General features: G+C 42.5%; 1 protein-coding gene across 1 annotated transcript in view; it reads left to right on the top strand.

The window, feature by feature from the left end:
* Positions 1-15,714, top strand: part of SERPINE2 (serpin family E member 2) — a 57,616-nt gene extending 41,902 nt beyond the window's left edge. Inside the window, exons 4-9 of the mRNA XM_070422244.1 lie at positions 954-1,151; positions 7,566-7,764; positions 9,400-9,500; positions 11,535-11,621; positions 13,971-14,054; positions 14,949-15,714. Coding sequence (XP_070278345.1) covers positions 954-1,151; positions 7,566-7,764; positions 9,400-9,500; positions 11,535-11,621; positions 13,971-14,054; positions 14,949-14,986 — 707 coding nt within the window. The 3' untranslated portion in view covers positions 14,987-15,714. The remainder of the gene's footprint in view (positions 1-953; positions 1,152-7,565; positions 7,765-9,399; positions 9,501-11,534; positions 11,622-13,970; positions 14,055-14,948) is intronic.
* Positions 15,715-16,650: the final 936 nt, after the last annotated feature.

Raw genomic sequence — 16,650 nt, 5'->3', positions numbered from 1 at the left:
GAGGTGGACCCTCCCCACATCTTGACGTCTGGCAAAGAACGTTTTCCTTCAAAATTAGGAGTTCTGGGAGAGAACTCATTTCTTTTCATCTCTGTAATATTAGCACCTAGCTTGATCCCTGACCCATAAATATAGACACCAATTTTAACTTCCACTCTTCTTTAACCACAGATTACAAACCAATGCTCAACATTTCTAAAAATCTTACGAGAACTTAGGCATTCACCTTTGCTAACACTGTGCAGGATAAAGTGCTCCTTTATTTTGACTGTGATTAAATCAACTCAGTGGTTCAAACAGCCCAACTACTTATCTTGTGCTGACCAAAACCTCTCACTGGTCATCACACATGTCCGTTATTAGCCAAAATAGGGAACTTAATTAATAATTAAATACTGTATAGCAGTGATGGCGAACCTATGACATGCGTGTCAGAGGTGACACGCGAACTCATTTTTTTGGTTGATTTTTCTTTGTTAAATGGCATTTAAATATATAAAATAAATATCAAAAATATAAGTCTTTGTTTTACTATGGTTGCAAATATCAAGAAAATTCTATATGTGACACGGCACCAGAGTTAAGTTAGGGTTTTTCAAAATGCTGACACGCGAGCTCAAAAGGTTCGCCATCACTGCTATATAGCTTATTTGGATGAGTAAATTTTTCTGAAGCATGGGGCTGATAGGGACTAGGTATAAAAGAATTTCTTGATGAAAAGTTCAGTAATCCCTACATAGAGGATCTCTGAAGTCTTTCCCGATCTCTGATTTTTAACTTGTTTTCAGCTTTACTTTTTAGTGAGAAAAAGAATCAGAAAGTACAAAAGAGTGGTGTAAAAAACTTGCTTTTCTAAATCATTTAAGAATCCCTTTGGTTTTCCCATTCTCCTGATCCAGCAGCCGCCTCTGCCAATCCTGAGTTTCTTCCTTGTGTGTTCTGTGACCTCACAGGTAAGATCGACAATCTGCTCTCCCCTGACCTGATCGACGGCGCGCTCACCAGAATGGTCCTGGTCAACGCCCTGTATTTTAAGGGTTTGTGGAAATCACGGTTTCGACCCGAGAACACAAAGAAACGTCCGTTTGTGGCAGCTGACGGGAAGTCCTACCAAGTGCCCATGCTAGCCCAGCTCTCTCTGTTCCGGAGCGGTAAGTTCACACGTGCAAGGCTCCTTTCTAATAGATGGTTGATTTCAGATAAGCTATAGAGCAACAGATGCTGATTCATCCCATTTGTATAAAATACTTGCTATATATTCATGCGTCTCTAGAGACCTGTGTTGAAGGATGTTCAATTAAATGTTAGCAGAGGTGATATTTCAAATTATTCTTTTTCTTTATTTCAATTTTAAATTTTAAATATGTATCCATTTTGCAATCAGGAAACAAAAAAAATATGTATCCATTTTGCAATCAGGAAACAAAACAAATATGTATCCATTTTGCAATCAGGAAACAAAAAAATGGCCCACTTCTGCTGCCATTACCACAGCATAGATAACTGAGTCTGGTGGTTGCATTTTAAACCTGGTTTTATCAAAGCATTGGTGGTCTGATTGACATTACTCTTCTTTTCACTGTATAAGTTAGTCTTGACGTCTCCAACCTATACCTGGACGTGTGTTTTCCAAGTATTTCCTTTGTATATTCAGTACAAATTAGCTTCAAGCACTGTTCAACATTCCGCTAGCTGCCTGATTCTTTAAATTAGGGAATGCCTTATATGAGGAATGCAATAAACAAAGTCACTTTCCTCTCATTTATTATTCATCATCCTTCTTGGTAAAATGTTGTCATTCACTCAATAAATTTTTTAAAAAGATAACATATAATTTTTTAAAAAGAAACATATCATGCGAAGCAACTGAGGATAAAAAAAGGCTCTTTTATCCTCAGGTGAGGATTTAAAATTTAAAAAAATAAATAAAATAGATTTTTTTAGGTTTTGTTTGTTTTTTTAAAAAAGGCTCTTTTGCCCCAAAGTTGGAATCAAAAAGACTCTAGCAGAATGCTAGCATGGCCACCAGCTCAGAGCCAAAGTGCAGCTGTGTTATCTTTGCATACATTCCCCATTCTAACAAAATAAAAAGTGAGGGGACCTCATTTATTGTATGTTTCTATTGCTGGGGGGAAAAAAAAGACAAATAAGTCAGTAGTCAAAGATGAAAATGCAAGGAATTCCACAGACATTCCCAAAAGATTCAAATATTTATGTTTACAGGAATGAATGTAACCCACTTTTCTTGAGTATATAGGAGATTCCCAGAGAGGAAGCAACGTGTCCCGGGAAGCTTTTCCATTAAGAACTGCTTTGTCTCAGAATATACGTGTGTGTTTTACAGAAAGCAGTACACAAATACATTCTCATTGTCAAAGGTTTGTTCTCTGTGGGACTACAGTACTGGGCCTCTTCCCTGATTTGTGTCCTTGCTCCTCCTCACTGTTCGGGCCTCCAGGAGGCTGTATCTATGGTCTCCATTGCCCTCTGGGTTCCAGCTGGGTTGGCTAGTGGGGCGAACTAGCAGGTGATAGGGGCAAGGGAGGGGAGAGGGGTTAGGCTGCTGGCTTCCCAGCCCTCTCCCTGCCATCACCGGGGCCTGGCCTCCCTCCACCAAGGTCTTATTTAGCTCCTGCCATCAGGGCGTGCCCAAAAGCTGCAGGTCACCTCCCTCCCTTTACCCCTCCCAGCCTAATGCTGGTAAGGGTGCCCAACTATGTGTAGCCCGGGGTACCATCCTCAGTGGTTTCTCTGTACTCTGCCCATGTTTTACAAGCAGTCCCTTCATTAAACTCTGCTTTTCACTGAAAGGCAGGGCAGGTTTGTCTTGTTGCGGCTGGGAAGGGAGCACAGAGCTGTCTGTGGTGTCCCCAGCAGGCATTCGTCTTCATGACTACAGGCCGCTTTGCTGGCCACGCATTTTCTGGTGTCTCCTCGCAGGCTGGCCACCACGACCAGCCATGGCTCAGGGATGAGCAGTCCCGCTGAGACAGGCCAGGCTGCCAGCCTGAACCCACACACACGGCCTCTGGTGCCACCCACCCAACGTTCCTGGGCCTCCCCAAACCTCACTGTTCCTGGTCATTTCTCTGAAGCATTGCCATCCCATTAATCAGTCTTTCTGTCTTTTCCCCCTGAGATGTCATACCTTAGTAACATTAAGGCGGGGAGGGGGAGGGGGGGACAGTAGGAGAGGAGGGGAAAATTCTCTTGACTCTGTCCCATTAAGTATAAGCTCTTCGATGATAAAAACTTTTCTATTAAAAAAGCCTGAAAAATCCTTTTGTAGTGGAAGTATATTTCATGCTCATTGCAAAATCCTCAAATAGGACAGATATAAGGCAGAAAGTAAATGTTCCCCTACAATTCCATTTCCCAGGATAAAAACCCCTATTAAGTGCCAGGGATAGCATTTGAGACTTTTTCTATGGGTATCTGAAATAACGTCCATGAGACTTTTCCACATACATAGGACTACACTGTTATTTCTATTCTATAATCTGCTTTATTCATTAGACAGTATATCTTTTTTTTTTAATATATTTTATTGATTTTTTACAGAGAGGAAGGGAGAGAGATGGAGAGTTGGAAACATCGATGAGAGAGAAACATCGATCAGCTGCCTCCTGCACATCTCCTACTGGGGATGTGCCCGAAACCCAGGTACATACCCTTGACCGGAATCAAACCCGGGACCCTTCAGTCCGCAGTCAGATGCTCTATCCGCTGAGCCAAACCGGTTTTGGCTAGACAGTATATCTTGGGAAACTTTTTGATGTCAATGAGATCCTTTTATCAGCTGCATTATATGCCATGGCATAAATGTATCATAATATCCTATAAACGGCCATTGACTTTTTTCCCATAACACACATCATGGCAGGGACCATTTTCATACATAAATGTCTAGATACTTGTGCCAGAACTTCTAAAGGTAATGTCCTTGAATAGGAATTGCTGAGTCAAAGAAGTTACACATTTCTTGTGTTTATGGTTATGAATTTAGACTTAGAAATTTTTTTAAAAGGCCACAAAGAATTCCAAAAATACATATGCATATTTGTGTGTGTATCAGTATATTTCTACAGTCCACTCTCTGAGCTTCCTACTCATACCTGCCTATTCATTTTACTTCTCTTTGGTCATCTATTAAGTTCTAGTTCCGTAGATAAACATATTGTGGCCCTCACCCATCAAGTTCTCTCTGCCCCGTGTTCCTCAGCTCAGCGAATGGCACCAGTTCTCACCCAGCTGCTTAAACCATCAGCCCTCCCTATCAGCTCTCCCCAAACTCCCTTTGCTCCAACCTGAGTATAGATGACAGGCCGTGGGTTTTCAACATCTACCAAAGTATAGCTGAACCATTCCTTCAGAACTCAGGAAATCTATAGTTAATTGTAGTAGAAGTTAATTTGGGGAACATTTATCTATGAGGCTTTCCTGATGTTAAATATTTAAAATGTTCTCTCTGATTGTACAGACTGTTAAGAGTTCTTAACCTTTCATTGAGCCTACCTACTACTTCCTCCCTTATAGGACTTCAAATAGGAATTGGAGCATTTAGGGAACTTTCCAGAAAAACTGGCTCATCACCAAAGCACCACTGACAGAAAGTCCTAAATCATCTCTAATTTTTTTAATATTTGGCTCCCTGCCTTTTATTTCTCATTAAAGGTTTGGTTGATCACCATTCATCAAGAGAAAAGGCTGCTTTTCTCTTTTCACATCTTCCCTTCTCTTCAGAATGGAGCCTGCTTCTTTCGCATTGTTATGTTCTCCAGAAATCATCCTCATTAAGTCTGCTTCCCAGAGCTGCAGGATGCAGGGCCTTGGGCAGGACACCACGGGGAAGCAGTCTGGGACCCTGCCCCACACCAGCTTCCCAAATACCCTTTCTCTGTCTGATTCAACCTGCCCAGAAGCTGTGCTCTACTGCAGCTCGTGGGGTTTCTCTTGGTGGATCAATTCTGTTTCAACTGTTTGAGCAACAACCTAACACTTAAGAAGTGAAGTGTTTTACAAAACTGCTGACATCAGTAGATGTGTGCAAATGTATTCTCATTTCATTTTCACAGCTCTGTAAGGTAGACACTGTTATCCCATTGCACAGATAAATAAACTAAGACCTGGATAAGGAATTTGCCCAAGTCCAAGAGCTAGTGTGTGTCAGAGCCAGGATTTGAATCCAGCTCCTATAACTCCAGATCTCATGTCTTTGACCTCTGCGCTTGCCTTCCATAAGGCGACACTGTGAAAGCAGTGCTTTCGGGACTGAGTGGAAGGAAAGGACACGTGTTATTTTTGTCTCCTGGCTCCTCAAGCTGCCAAGTAAAGATAAGCATGGAAGGGGTTTGTTCCGAGGGATCCTAGCTGACATTTGTCATCAGCTCCTGTGATCAGAAGCAGAAGCAGAGCCAGGGAGAAGGGAATCATGAGGCAGACGTGAGTGACTGGATATAAATGGTTAGTTAATGATGTCTCCAGTCGAGGCTGGATTAACCGGTGGAAATAGACGCTGTCTCCTCGCCTCAAGCACACTCAGCTCATAAGGTTTTATTATTCATGACCCCAATCCTTATCTGAACATTAAACACTTCTAGAAGTGGTTAATGAATACCTCCAGGTGCTTATTCTGCCCTGGGGTAATCATTTATTAACTGCTTCCCACATTTCAGTTTCTAAAAATTAGCTCTGCCAGAGGAGGGACCTAATGTTTTCTTTGAGGATTAAAGGGATTATTAGGAAGTGATTTTTTTCTCACTTTCCCATGGATTTTTTCCATTTCTTCTGAGACCGTTGTGTTATGCAGGGTAAAAGCAGAGACGAGGGTCCCGTTTAAATTATAGGTAGCCCCAAGACAAGCCCGGGCCAGCGTGAGCCTGCACATGCACAGATTGCCACGTATTTCTTTCTTAAGAGGAACCTGCAATGTCACCCTGTAGTGTCAGCCATTCTAATTGCTTCACTGTTTTCATCACATTTTATAGTTAAAAGTGTTTGTTATGTAACAAAGACAAGTTCACTGTCTCTCTGCCGCCCTTCCCCCATCCGTGGAGACCTGACGTGGATGTTATCTGTCTCCAGTGCAGTGATTGGCAAAGGTCCTCCTCAAAGAAAAGGCAATCATGAGAGAAATCACTTTCTCTTTTCTCTTTTCCTTAAACATGGTGTCCTTCTAGGTCACTTAGAGGAAGAGGAAGAGGGGGCCCTGCTCAGAGGGCACTCACCCTGGGTCTGGCCCTGCTGAGTCCCTTACATGTATTTTTTTTCCACGTTTAATCATCTCAACAACCCCTGGATAAGGAGTTTGCCCAAGTCCAAGAGCTAGTGTATGTCAGAACCAGGATTTCAATCCAAGTCCTGTAACTCCAGATCTCCTGCACTGGTGTCTCCATCCTCCATGCTCAGAGGCACACAGAGGTTAAATAACCTCACCAAGGTTGCCGAGTTCTTCTTAAAAGTTTGAGATATGTTTAATAAAACTTTTCAGAAATGCACTATGAGTCTAGAAATGCTGGTTTTCCATTCACCACATTATTTTTATAACTCAGTACATGCCTAATGTAGAGGTTCCATGGGATCCTAAAGTGCTCTGTCGAAGACTTTCCCCAGGGAGCTGGTAGCCTCTCTGGGCCCGTCCCCATGAGCTGGGCTTCTCGCCAGTGCCCATCGTGACTTCACTTTTATTCACTCTAATCCTAGATGCTCAGGCAGGCTGCTCAGTTGCTAAATGTTTTGAATATTTTACATGGGATAAAAGGGTTTATTTAGTTTGGGAGATCTGGGGATAACTAGAGTTAAACAGTTTTCTTCAGACTATCTCAGAGCCTTTATAATGTTGGTATTATATTCTCTGCAAGAAGCAATGGTCCAGTGCTTCCTAAACTCACAGGGTATGGAACCCAGTTTGTCCACCGAGCATCTTGCAAGTTGCAAGAGTTCTCTACACGACATTTTGACAAATACTGATTAAGTCATTCTTGGTTTGTTATTAGTAAGCACGAGTACCATAAATTATCTAAGAGCCCTAATGAAAGTTACTGGTATGAATGAAGAGTGAGCAGGAAGTCAGGGTAGTGAAGTAAGAAGATAGTCTTTGGCATTAGACATACTGACCCCAAGTCCTGGTGCTCCACTTCTCAGCCATGTGTCCCTTGGCAAGTTACCGAATTCCTCTAATGGTAGCTTCCCTGGTGGTAACATAGACCTCTTATACCTACCTCATGGGACACTGTGATTGTAACTGTGTGGAAATGCTTGGTTTGGGCTGGCACAGATTGGGCCCTAAACAATGGAAGCTGTTTATTCCTTCCCTCCCTTCTCTTCAACAGGCACACGTAGTCTTGGCCAAAAGAATCCTTCTCCAGCAGCTCAAATTCATTTCTTTATTCATATGATAAGGATCAACTTCTTGCAAAGCACTGTATTCTAAGTGCTTTTGTCCTTCTAAGGAAGCTATTTTGCGTGGCTCTCTTTCTTCTGAATCTACCATGGTGACCAGCGGTCACTCCTACCATGTTTGGAAGTCATCAAGGGCCTACTGAACCTGCCTCTGATTTCTTTAGGGTCAGCAAGCACCCCCAATGGCTTATGGTACAACTTCATTGAACTGCCCTACCACGGGGAGAGCATCAGCATGCTGATTGCGCTGCCGAGCGAGAACTCCACCCCACTCTCGGCCATCATCCCTCACATCAGCACCAAGACCATAGACAGCTGGACCAGTATGATGGTGCCCAAGAGGGTGCAGGTCGTCTTGCCCAAGTAAGTGGCTCCTTTCCCTGAAGGAGAAAACAGCGGAAGTGCTCAATCCTTGATGGTGATTGTGCCAGATACCAGACAACACGAGGCTAAAATCTGGCCCATCACGAAGCCCACTTTATTGTGCAGAAATTGCATGGTCAGAATGCAAGGCTGTGCTTGTGGGAAAGTTTGTTGTTATTCCCGTGCTTCTGATATGGCCAGCTAATGACAGCGGATGGGAGAAGGCAGATGGCCTCGGAGCCTCCACAAAACCCCAAGCTCCAAACATGTCTCATTTGTCCAAAAAACTGAAAAACACATGCATGTCATCATATTAATATGATGAAATTACAGTAACGTTTAGTAGCATTGTGTTCTTTGATACGGAGCTTCATTTTAGTTACTTACGTTTTAGCTGGAAGTTGCTGAAGACCAAGGTCCAGAAGGTAGGTGGTAAGGGAATATTTTGAAACCACCAAGCAGAATCCATACATTAGTATCTAGGGAAGTTTTTCTCTTATAACCTGAAAGTATAAGACAGATAAAATTTGGGCTGTTAAGACTTGAATCCAAGGGAAAAGTCATCCCAGATTCTGTCTGAATCCTGAATTTCTAACAGGTCAGAGAATGCCTTGTTTTGCCTAGATTGTGAAGGGGGCAATGATGTCTTCCTTTTACGAACTTTTTAACATAAGTGTTTGGCCTGTTTCTGGGGCTTTTAACCACCCAGACATCAGTGTGGTGGTAACTTCCCATTCTAATATCTTTTAATTTCCAGTCACTGAGTTAAGAAATCAGAGAAGTACGTTGATAATAAGTATTAGTAATCTTCCCAAGATTATTTTTTGTTGTAAAATAAGCCTTTACATAGGCAATGCTTGGTAAAAAGGAATGAGATGGTGACATTGTTGGTAAATTACAATTATAATTAATGGCTAATTGCCATTCCTACCCATCTGTGGTGAGAATCCATTCACCTACCCTGTTGCTCTCCCACAGGATGTGATCAAATCTGGTAAAATATCCCCTGATGACACATTGAATAGCTGACATGTGGGTGCTATAAGGCCAGATAGCCTACACATATTCAAGAAACCAGTATTACACCCAAACACAATACCATTACCATGACACCTATTCCCAACGTTTGCTCTCATTTTAACATTCTGAGATGCTTTCAGAATCTCTCCATGAACCAGCAGGAATGCATCTCCTCTCTTTTGACCATCCCCAGTCCCGGTGAGGATGATGGCTCTTACGGCAGCCAAGGTGATAGCTCTTTGGTTGGATGTGGAGAAGGACTGTAGACATTGCAGAGTGTAGACACTTGTCAACACCCGGCATCTCCCGTCCACACAAGAGAAGGTGCTCCTGTGAATCTCCCTGAGACTGGAACAGGGAGCCTGTTGCATGTGAGGATGAGAGAGCCTCCACTTGCTGTTACTATATGTGCTGCTAATGCCAGCTGAGGGTCTCAGGGATGAGTTGTTCTCTAATTACCTTGGGATTAAGATTTACAATGCAATTTAGATTGGTGTTCAGAGCATGCTTAAAAAGAAGCTGTTTGTAAACATTTTCTCACTGGCACTGATTATATCATTTTATATCATTCAGAGCCTCGTGATTTTTCCTCCCTATTTTCTGCTTTCATGCTAGGTTCACAGCTACAGCAGAAATGGATCTGAAGGAGCCGCTGAAAGTTCTTGGCATCACCGAGATGTTTGACCCATCAAAGGCAAATTTTGCTAAAATAACAAGTATGTTCAGTTTAAAATATATTCTTAAACTTGCAGACTTTGTTACAAAGAGAGTCTCTGATTTGTTCAGAAAGTAAAGGTCAAAATTACAAATGTGTTGACCTAAAACTCCCCAAGGTTTAATTTGATATATGGCCCAGTGTTGCTGTTGATCCTTAATCATTTCAATTAGAAGTTCAGTCATCCCTGCATTTCACTTGTACTTTTCCTGTGAAGCCCAAGTAACTCTACACAGGTAAAGAAGTATTTTGTGTATTGTCTCTATTACCCAAAAATTTGGCCCTTACTTAGGTATTAGTTGTTATTTTTTCAAATGCACACTTGTCCCCTGTGTTTGAAAAATCAAGATATTTTGGGCTTTCAAATACTTATTCCCACCAAAGAACAGCAGGCATGCACAATATCCAGATATGTATTTTGGAAATTCATGTCCATTAATCTGAAATAATGTAAACTCAAAGAAGTCCGATTAGAATTTTTCTTTGCCAAAACTTCTGGGATACATCTGGTATGACATCCCTTCTTAGCCAACGTAGGTACCTTTTCCTGGAGCTATGTGTGAATTGTCAGTCCTTTGTCTTTTTCAATTTGGGGCATAGCAACCTCCTCCCATAGCAAAGTCATGGTTTAAACACTACTTGCACTCCATTTTGTATTTTTCCCCTTGAATGCAAAGGCATGTGTTCATCACCAGCCTCAGGTGCCTGCTAGTGAACACCTGAGTGCCTGTCCCGGGCACACACTTGACCCCCCTGGGGAAACTGCAGCGCATGGCTGTCCTGATGGTCTCCTCCTGTGAGCCAGACGCTCATCCCGGTCCAGCGGTGGCCCCATCACCGCTGGGAGCTTGTTTGAAATACATGATGCTGGGCCCAGCTCAGACCTACTGAGTCAGAATCTTCTCTTTACCAAATTCCTCATCCCAATAACATTTGAGGAGCACAGTTTTAATATGCACTTTCCCCTTCAGGGTTATCGTATGTAGCCTAAACACTACATAGTGTCACAGGGAGTTCACAGGTGTTCAGAGGGAAGACCACGCTCCCCCAATTCTTCTGAGACCTTCTGTTTAACCCTGCAGGTGGCATGGCCCTGCAAAGGGGCCCCTCACTCACCATCGGTCACATTTAGAGCCAAGCATCGGTGCAGCCAATTTGAAACCAGATGGGGTGGTGAGCACACAGTACAATGTACAGCTGGTGGATTATAGAATCGTACACCTGAAATACACTATGTAATTTTATTAACTAATGTCACCCCGATAAATTTAAAATGAAATAAAACCAGATGATGCAAGAAGCGCTAGTTCCCTTTGCATCCTGATCCATGTCCAGTCAAGGCTACCATTAACCTTTGTTTGTGTTGCCCCTGAAAGCTGCCCCCAGTGGGGGTTGCTGGAATGGTAAGGATTTGCTGAGAAGGAAAGTGAATTCACTAAAAGTTTCCAGGGACAAAACTGCATTTCTGAGTCTGGCCCTCACAACAGTCTGACTGGTCTCCTGCTTGACCCTCCTCTCTTACTAATACACCCACGAGATGAGTGACTTTTCTTGTGAAAAGCCAGCACCTACTCTGCCACTAACTTGCATGTGACTTAAGGGCAGACTTTTTTGAACACTCTGGGCCTCGGTTTCCCCATCTGTCAGTGCCACCTGAAATCCCTCCTGGATCTGACATTTGTAAGGGAAAAATAATGTTGGCTTGCTGCTTCTGGGTAACTGGGCTTCCTTTTCACAGCTCCGCTCTTTTTATTGTTTATGAAATTCTCAGTGATCAGAGATGAATGACCAGCGGCACTAACATATTTGGGGTCTGCGACTCCCTCCTCTTGAGTGATATCCCAGTTCTTTGAGCAGACAGGGCAGGTGGCGGGCCTCCTACAGCCTTCAGTCACCGGGACTGTGAGAAGTCGCTTCTCCTCTGACACCGTTTAAGAACTGGAATTGGCCATGGCTGAGGTTCCTTTTCCAGCTACACAGATGGTCTGTATAGCAAACAAACGCTGTTGTTTTTTGTCTTATTTTCTGGAAACAGGGTCAGAAAACCTTCATATTTCTCACATCTTGCAAAAAGCAAAAATTGAAGTCAGTGAAGATGGAACCAAAGCTTCAGCAGTCACCAGTAAGCCGGGGTCCTGGCGGGGCTGGTCCTGGTGTGGGGGTGAGGGATGAGGGATGAGGGTGAGGGGTTAGGGGTGACAGGCGTCCCCAGCTCACTCGTGGACTTCCAGTCAGGTGCTGTGGGGTGACTGTCCGGACATGGTGGGAAATGAGACAGATTGAAGACCTGTGCCCATGGGCCTCTGAGTCTGTATCATTAAGGGAAGCACTTCAGTGAGAAAATTCCTCCAGGACGAGAGTCGACAAACTCTTTCTGTAAACTATGTATTTTCTGCTTTGTGGGCCCTACCGGCTCCAAAGCAGCTACTCTGCCATTGAAGCGACAGAGCAGCAGAGATGATGCAAGCCTAAGGGCCCAGCTGTTTCTACAAAACTTGATGAAGGCAGGATCTGTCCCCACATGGCCTGAGCACAGCAGTGTGCCGAGACCTGCTCTTAGCAGGACAGAGCGTATTCTGGCTTCTATGGGCAGAGAAGACCAATCTTCAGATAGAAACATAGCATAATAGCACTTAACTCACAGGGAACGAGTCAGTCGGGTTTACCCAGGACAAAGTGAAGAACTAGCTAGCACGCAGCTGCTGATTGGAGCAGGATGGCCATGCAGCCTTTCTTGATCATTTGAACATCCACCTCTGCTTTCTCCTTGACGGCTCATATAATGAAGGAGGAAATGGAACAATCTTCGGCTGTTTCCTTTTTACCCCTTGATTATCCACATGAGATTGCTTGAATAGATATGACCAAGCCCTGTGAGCTCATAAAGTGAATCATATCTCAGCTACACTTGTAACTGGGTCAAGTATTTCTGGTCATTAAAAGTACCATTTATACCCACAGTAGACACGTTATTGACTTTCTAAAATAAACATTTAATATGTATTCCTTTAAAATAGCATTTGAAACAAAGACCTAGAATAAGAAGGGTTGGAATTTTGTAAATGCCTCCTGTCTTTTCTGGGTGATTATAAGTGACATCTAAGTTTTGCCCAAGTTATTGACCCATTTTGCCAACAGCAGAACTACCAGGACTGGCTACATAATTTGCAGGGTTCTTCTCGAAATGAAAATATGGATCCCCTCGTTCAAAACTGCTTGAGAATTTGAGATAGCAGCAGCAGGTCACTAAACCACATGCAGGGACCTTGTGAGTGTGGGGCCCTGTGTAACTGCCCACGTCAAATCCTCATGTAGCCCAGCCCTGCTGTATTAGTCTGCTCAGGCTGCCATAACAAGTCCAACAGAAATTCATTTCTCACATTTCTGGAGGCTGAAGTCCAAAATCAAGGTGTTGGCAGGGCTGGTTTCTTTTCAGTCCTCTCTCCTTGGCTTGGGGATGTCCGCCTTCTCACTGTGTCCTCATAGGCCTTTTCTCTGTGGGTGTCCATCCCTGGTGTTTCCCTCTCTTCTCATAAGGACCCCAGTTTTATTGGATTAGGACTCTACCTTCATGTCCTCATTTAAGTAAACACCTCCTTAAAGGCCCTATGTCCAAATTCAGTCACGATGGAGATTAAGGCTTCAGCATATATGTTTTGAGGGTATTCGGTTTAGTCCATAACACTTGCTCTTGAGTTGTTTTTAATGACCCTGGGTTGAATGCTGTATCCCAACATAGCTGCAGATGTTTTCTTTGTCATATCAAGCCCAAGTCATTAATGCTTTCTGGGGCTTGAACAAGAGGACCGGGTCAATGCAGCAAGCATGGGGCAGTTACACCTGGCACTACCTCGGGCTTATTAAATTGAAGCCGCTGTTGGTAAGCATGGCAGAGTAAGCACGTCTAAGACCATGAACTAAAGAAGTTTGCTTTCTAAGTCCAATGTCTACACCAAGATGAGATGGACAACACATTAGGTCCCAACGAGTGGTCTATGTTGCCAATGGGAGGAAAACCTAGATCGTGCCAGAGGAAGAGGCACAGACTCAGAGGTTGAGCACGAAGCTGGGCTTTGATACGCAGAAGGGATTCAAATAGGCTGAAAGGACCAGCTGCCTTCATCAGAAAGGCAGATGAAATAAATAGAAAACAGCCACTAATGATGGTGAACAAACATTGTGCTAAGACCTATAACATGTTTATGTCACTTAACCCTCATAGAAACCCTACAAGGAGTAAGTGCTTTTATTAAAGGTGGTACTTGTGTAGACTAAATAAGATGGTAAAGGCAAAGGTCCTGGCCCATGGTGGCTGTTCAGTACATGGGGACCATTGGGCCTTTCATGATACGTTCAGCCCATGGAACAGGAATTAAGTGTGTCCCCAAACACCAGCATCAAGGCTCCATGGGGCCAGCTGCCTTTCTGGCCACACGCTGGGTGCACAACATGTTTCCTTTTCTTCCCACAGCTGCGATTCTAATTGCAAGGTCATCTCCTCCCTGGTTTATAGTGGACAGACCTTTTCTATTTTTCATCCGACATAATCCTACAGGTAAGTGATTCTCCTCTTCCATTGGTTACAAGTTAGAATTCAGAAAGGTGGATTTGTAGTTACATCCAATGGTGCTGCTTTTAGTCTATTTCCCATGTGGCAACAATCGCAAGCACTTCAAATAATATAACCACACACATTGGAGAGAGAGGAAAATCAGACTGTGTTTATAAAGTGTGATGGAATCTTTGAAACAAGGACAAGATTGTATGTTTGTGTTGTTTGTTTTATCTTGGTTTTAACATGTAGAGAGCTCTGCCACCCTTTGAGCCATTTTTAACATCTATTGATTTTCTTTTAAATAAATGCAGTAATATTTTATAAGAAGTTAGATGCCATCAACCTCTGTAAGCCCACTCCACGGTTAAGATTTGTTAATTCAGTGGATCTTGGCTCTTTGAGTCATTGGTTCAAACTTTAGCTCCATCTTTAAGGGTAACAGTAGTTCCTACCCCTTTGTACAACTCTGAAGAATAAATAATATTGTCTTTGTGGAAAGGTTGGGTTCATGTTGTTACAGAGTAGAAACTAAGACATTTTAACTCTTACCCTTTTTAAATCAATAATAGAAGCTAGTTCCTTATCCTCTTGTCTCATTGCAAGTTCAATGTCATAATTAGTGTGCGCCCTAATCTCTAGCCGTGGCTATTTCACTTCAACTTTTAACTCATTTACATGAAATATAAATATATTTTAAGAGCTCAGTAGCCACATGTGACTCATGGCTGCCATCCTGGACCATGAAGGTATAAACCATTTCCATTATTACAGAAAGTTCTGTTGAGAGCAGTTAACTTTAAACTTACCCCAGGGACCTTCCCATAAATGTGTCTTCCATCTAATTTTTTTAGCTGTTTTTTTATAGTCATGCATTGTTTTCTTTCAATTCTGTAGGTGCCTTCTTATTCATGGGGCAGATCAACAAACCCTGAAAGGTCCTACAGAAGAAGCCATGCAAAGCAAACCCAACTTTGCTATGAAGAGAAGACTCCTTGCCTACATCTCTCATAGTTCTGTTAAATATTTTTTTACATTCCTTTCTTTTTCAAAACTAGTTCTTAGGAACAGAGACTCAATGATGTAAGCATTTCTATTCCAAGATGTGTTACAGGCGGGAAAAGGGCAGGATGGCTGGAACCCTGTACTGAGCAATGACTAGAGGGCTTCCAAATGTTTAAAAGAGTCTTTAAACTACTGAGTGGTTACCTAGGTAACAACCCTCTTGAGTATTTACTGTCCAGTTCAGGATTTTTGTTTTGTTTTGTTTAATGTATGGCTTTGCAGAAGACATTGAATCAGTGTGATGGGGGGAAAAGACATTTTATCGTAGCTTTTACATTTTTATGAAAAAAAATATTATTGGCCTTTTAAATTTTTTTTGGTCTCATCCAAAGTCTTGATAGTAAGCATTATTTGGGGGGTAGAAATAGCGAAATCTCTAGCCTCTTTGTGTTTTTGATGTTGTTGTTGCTGTTGTTTTATATAATGCACGTATTCACTAAAATAAAGTTTTAAAAACTAATGTCTTGCTAGACAAGGTTTGCTGTTGTGCAGTGTGCCTGTCGCTACTGGTCTTCTGTACTCTTTGGATTTGCATTTTTGTATTTTGTACAAAGTAAAAATAAAGTGTTATGAGTAGTAAAAAAAAAAAGGAAAGAAAGTTATTTGTCTACTATCTTAAAGTACAACACAAGAAACAGAGACTTGCCTGAGTGGCGTGCCTCAGTGGTTGAGCATCAACCTACGAACGAGGAGGTCACAGTTCAATTCCTAGTCAGGGCACATGCCCAGGTTGCCAGCTTGATCCCCAGTGTAGGGTATGCAGGAGGCAGCCAATCAGTGGTTCCCTCTCATCATCGATGTTTCTCTCTCCCTCTCCCTCACTCTCTGAAATCAGTGAAAATATATATTTTTTAAGAAACAGAGCCTTTTGAAAAGACTTCAACCTCTTCTAATAAACCTTTGCACTTTGGTAAACTGCAGAAAACCCAAAGCCCCTGGCTTTCTCCTCTAAAGGTGGCTATCAGACACTATTCCCTGCTTCACCCCTTCCATCTGTAGATCCCTTCAGAGGAAGAACTATCTCGTTAAACCCACCTCTCATCTCAGCTGCCTGTTCACTCAAGTGAGGGCCAAGTATTACCAGCTAAGGTGGGGATTTGGTAGCCAGCACAGAAAGAAGCCGCTGGGGACTCATAATTTGGAAATCGGAGAGAACGGTGGATGTGTCAATGTGTCGTTTTTGGTGACAGGCTGGAGCACTTATTTTGTGAAATGGAAAGATTTTTGTTTTGGTTTTTTGGAGAACTAGTCACAATTCTAATGTTACCATTTTTTAGTTGCTGGGTTGTTTGTTTTTTTTCTTCCCACTAATTTCTCCAAGATTTGGGTAGTCTTATCTAAATCAGAATGGTTTCAAATATTTTTTATCAAAACTTAAAAACCTTTTTCTAACCCATGAACTATACTCTCTATATATTAAAACGTCACATTCAACAATCCACCAATTTGCCATTTATAATTCTTATTTGTCAAGTGGGCTGAGCTTTGCCTAAGTTTGGGTACTTTGGTTAACCTTGACAGAAGGGAGAAAGGA

This window comes from Myotis yumanensis, unplaced genomic scaffold (assembly GCF_028538775.1).
Source record: "Myotis yumanensis isolate MYYU_CA2020_CCGP unplaced genomic scaffold, mMyoYum1.0.hap1 SCAF_8, whole genome shotgun sequence".
Classification (NCBI taxonomy): domain Eukaryota; kingdom Metazoa; phylum Chordata; class Mammalia; order Chiroptera; family Vespertilionidae; genus Myotis; species Myotis yumanensis.
Note: the sequence above shows the minus strand (reverse complement) of the source record. Positions and strands in the feature narration are given on the sequence as shown.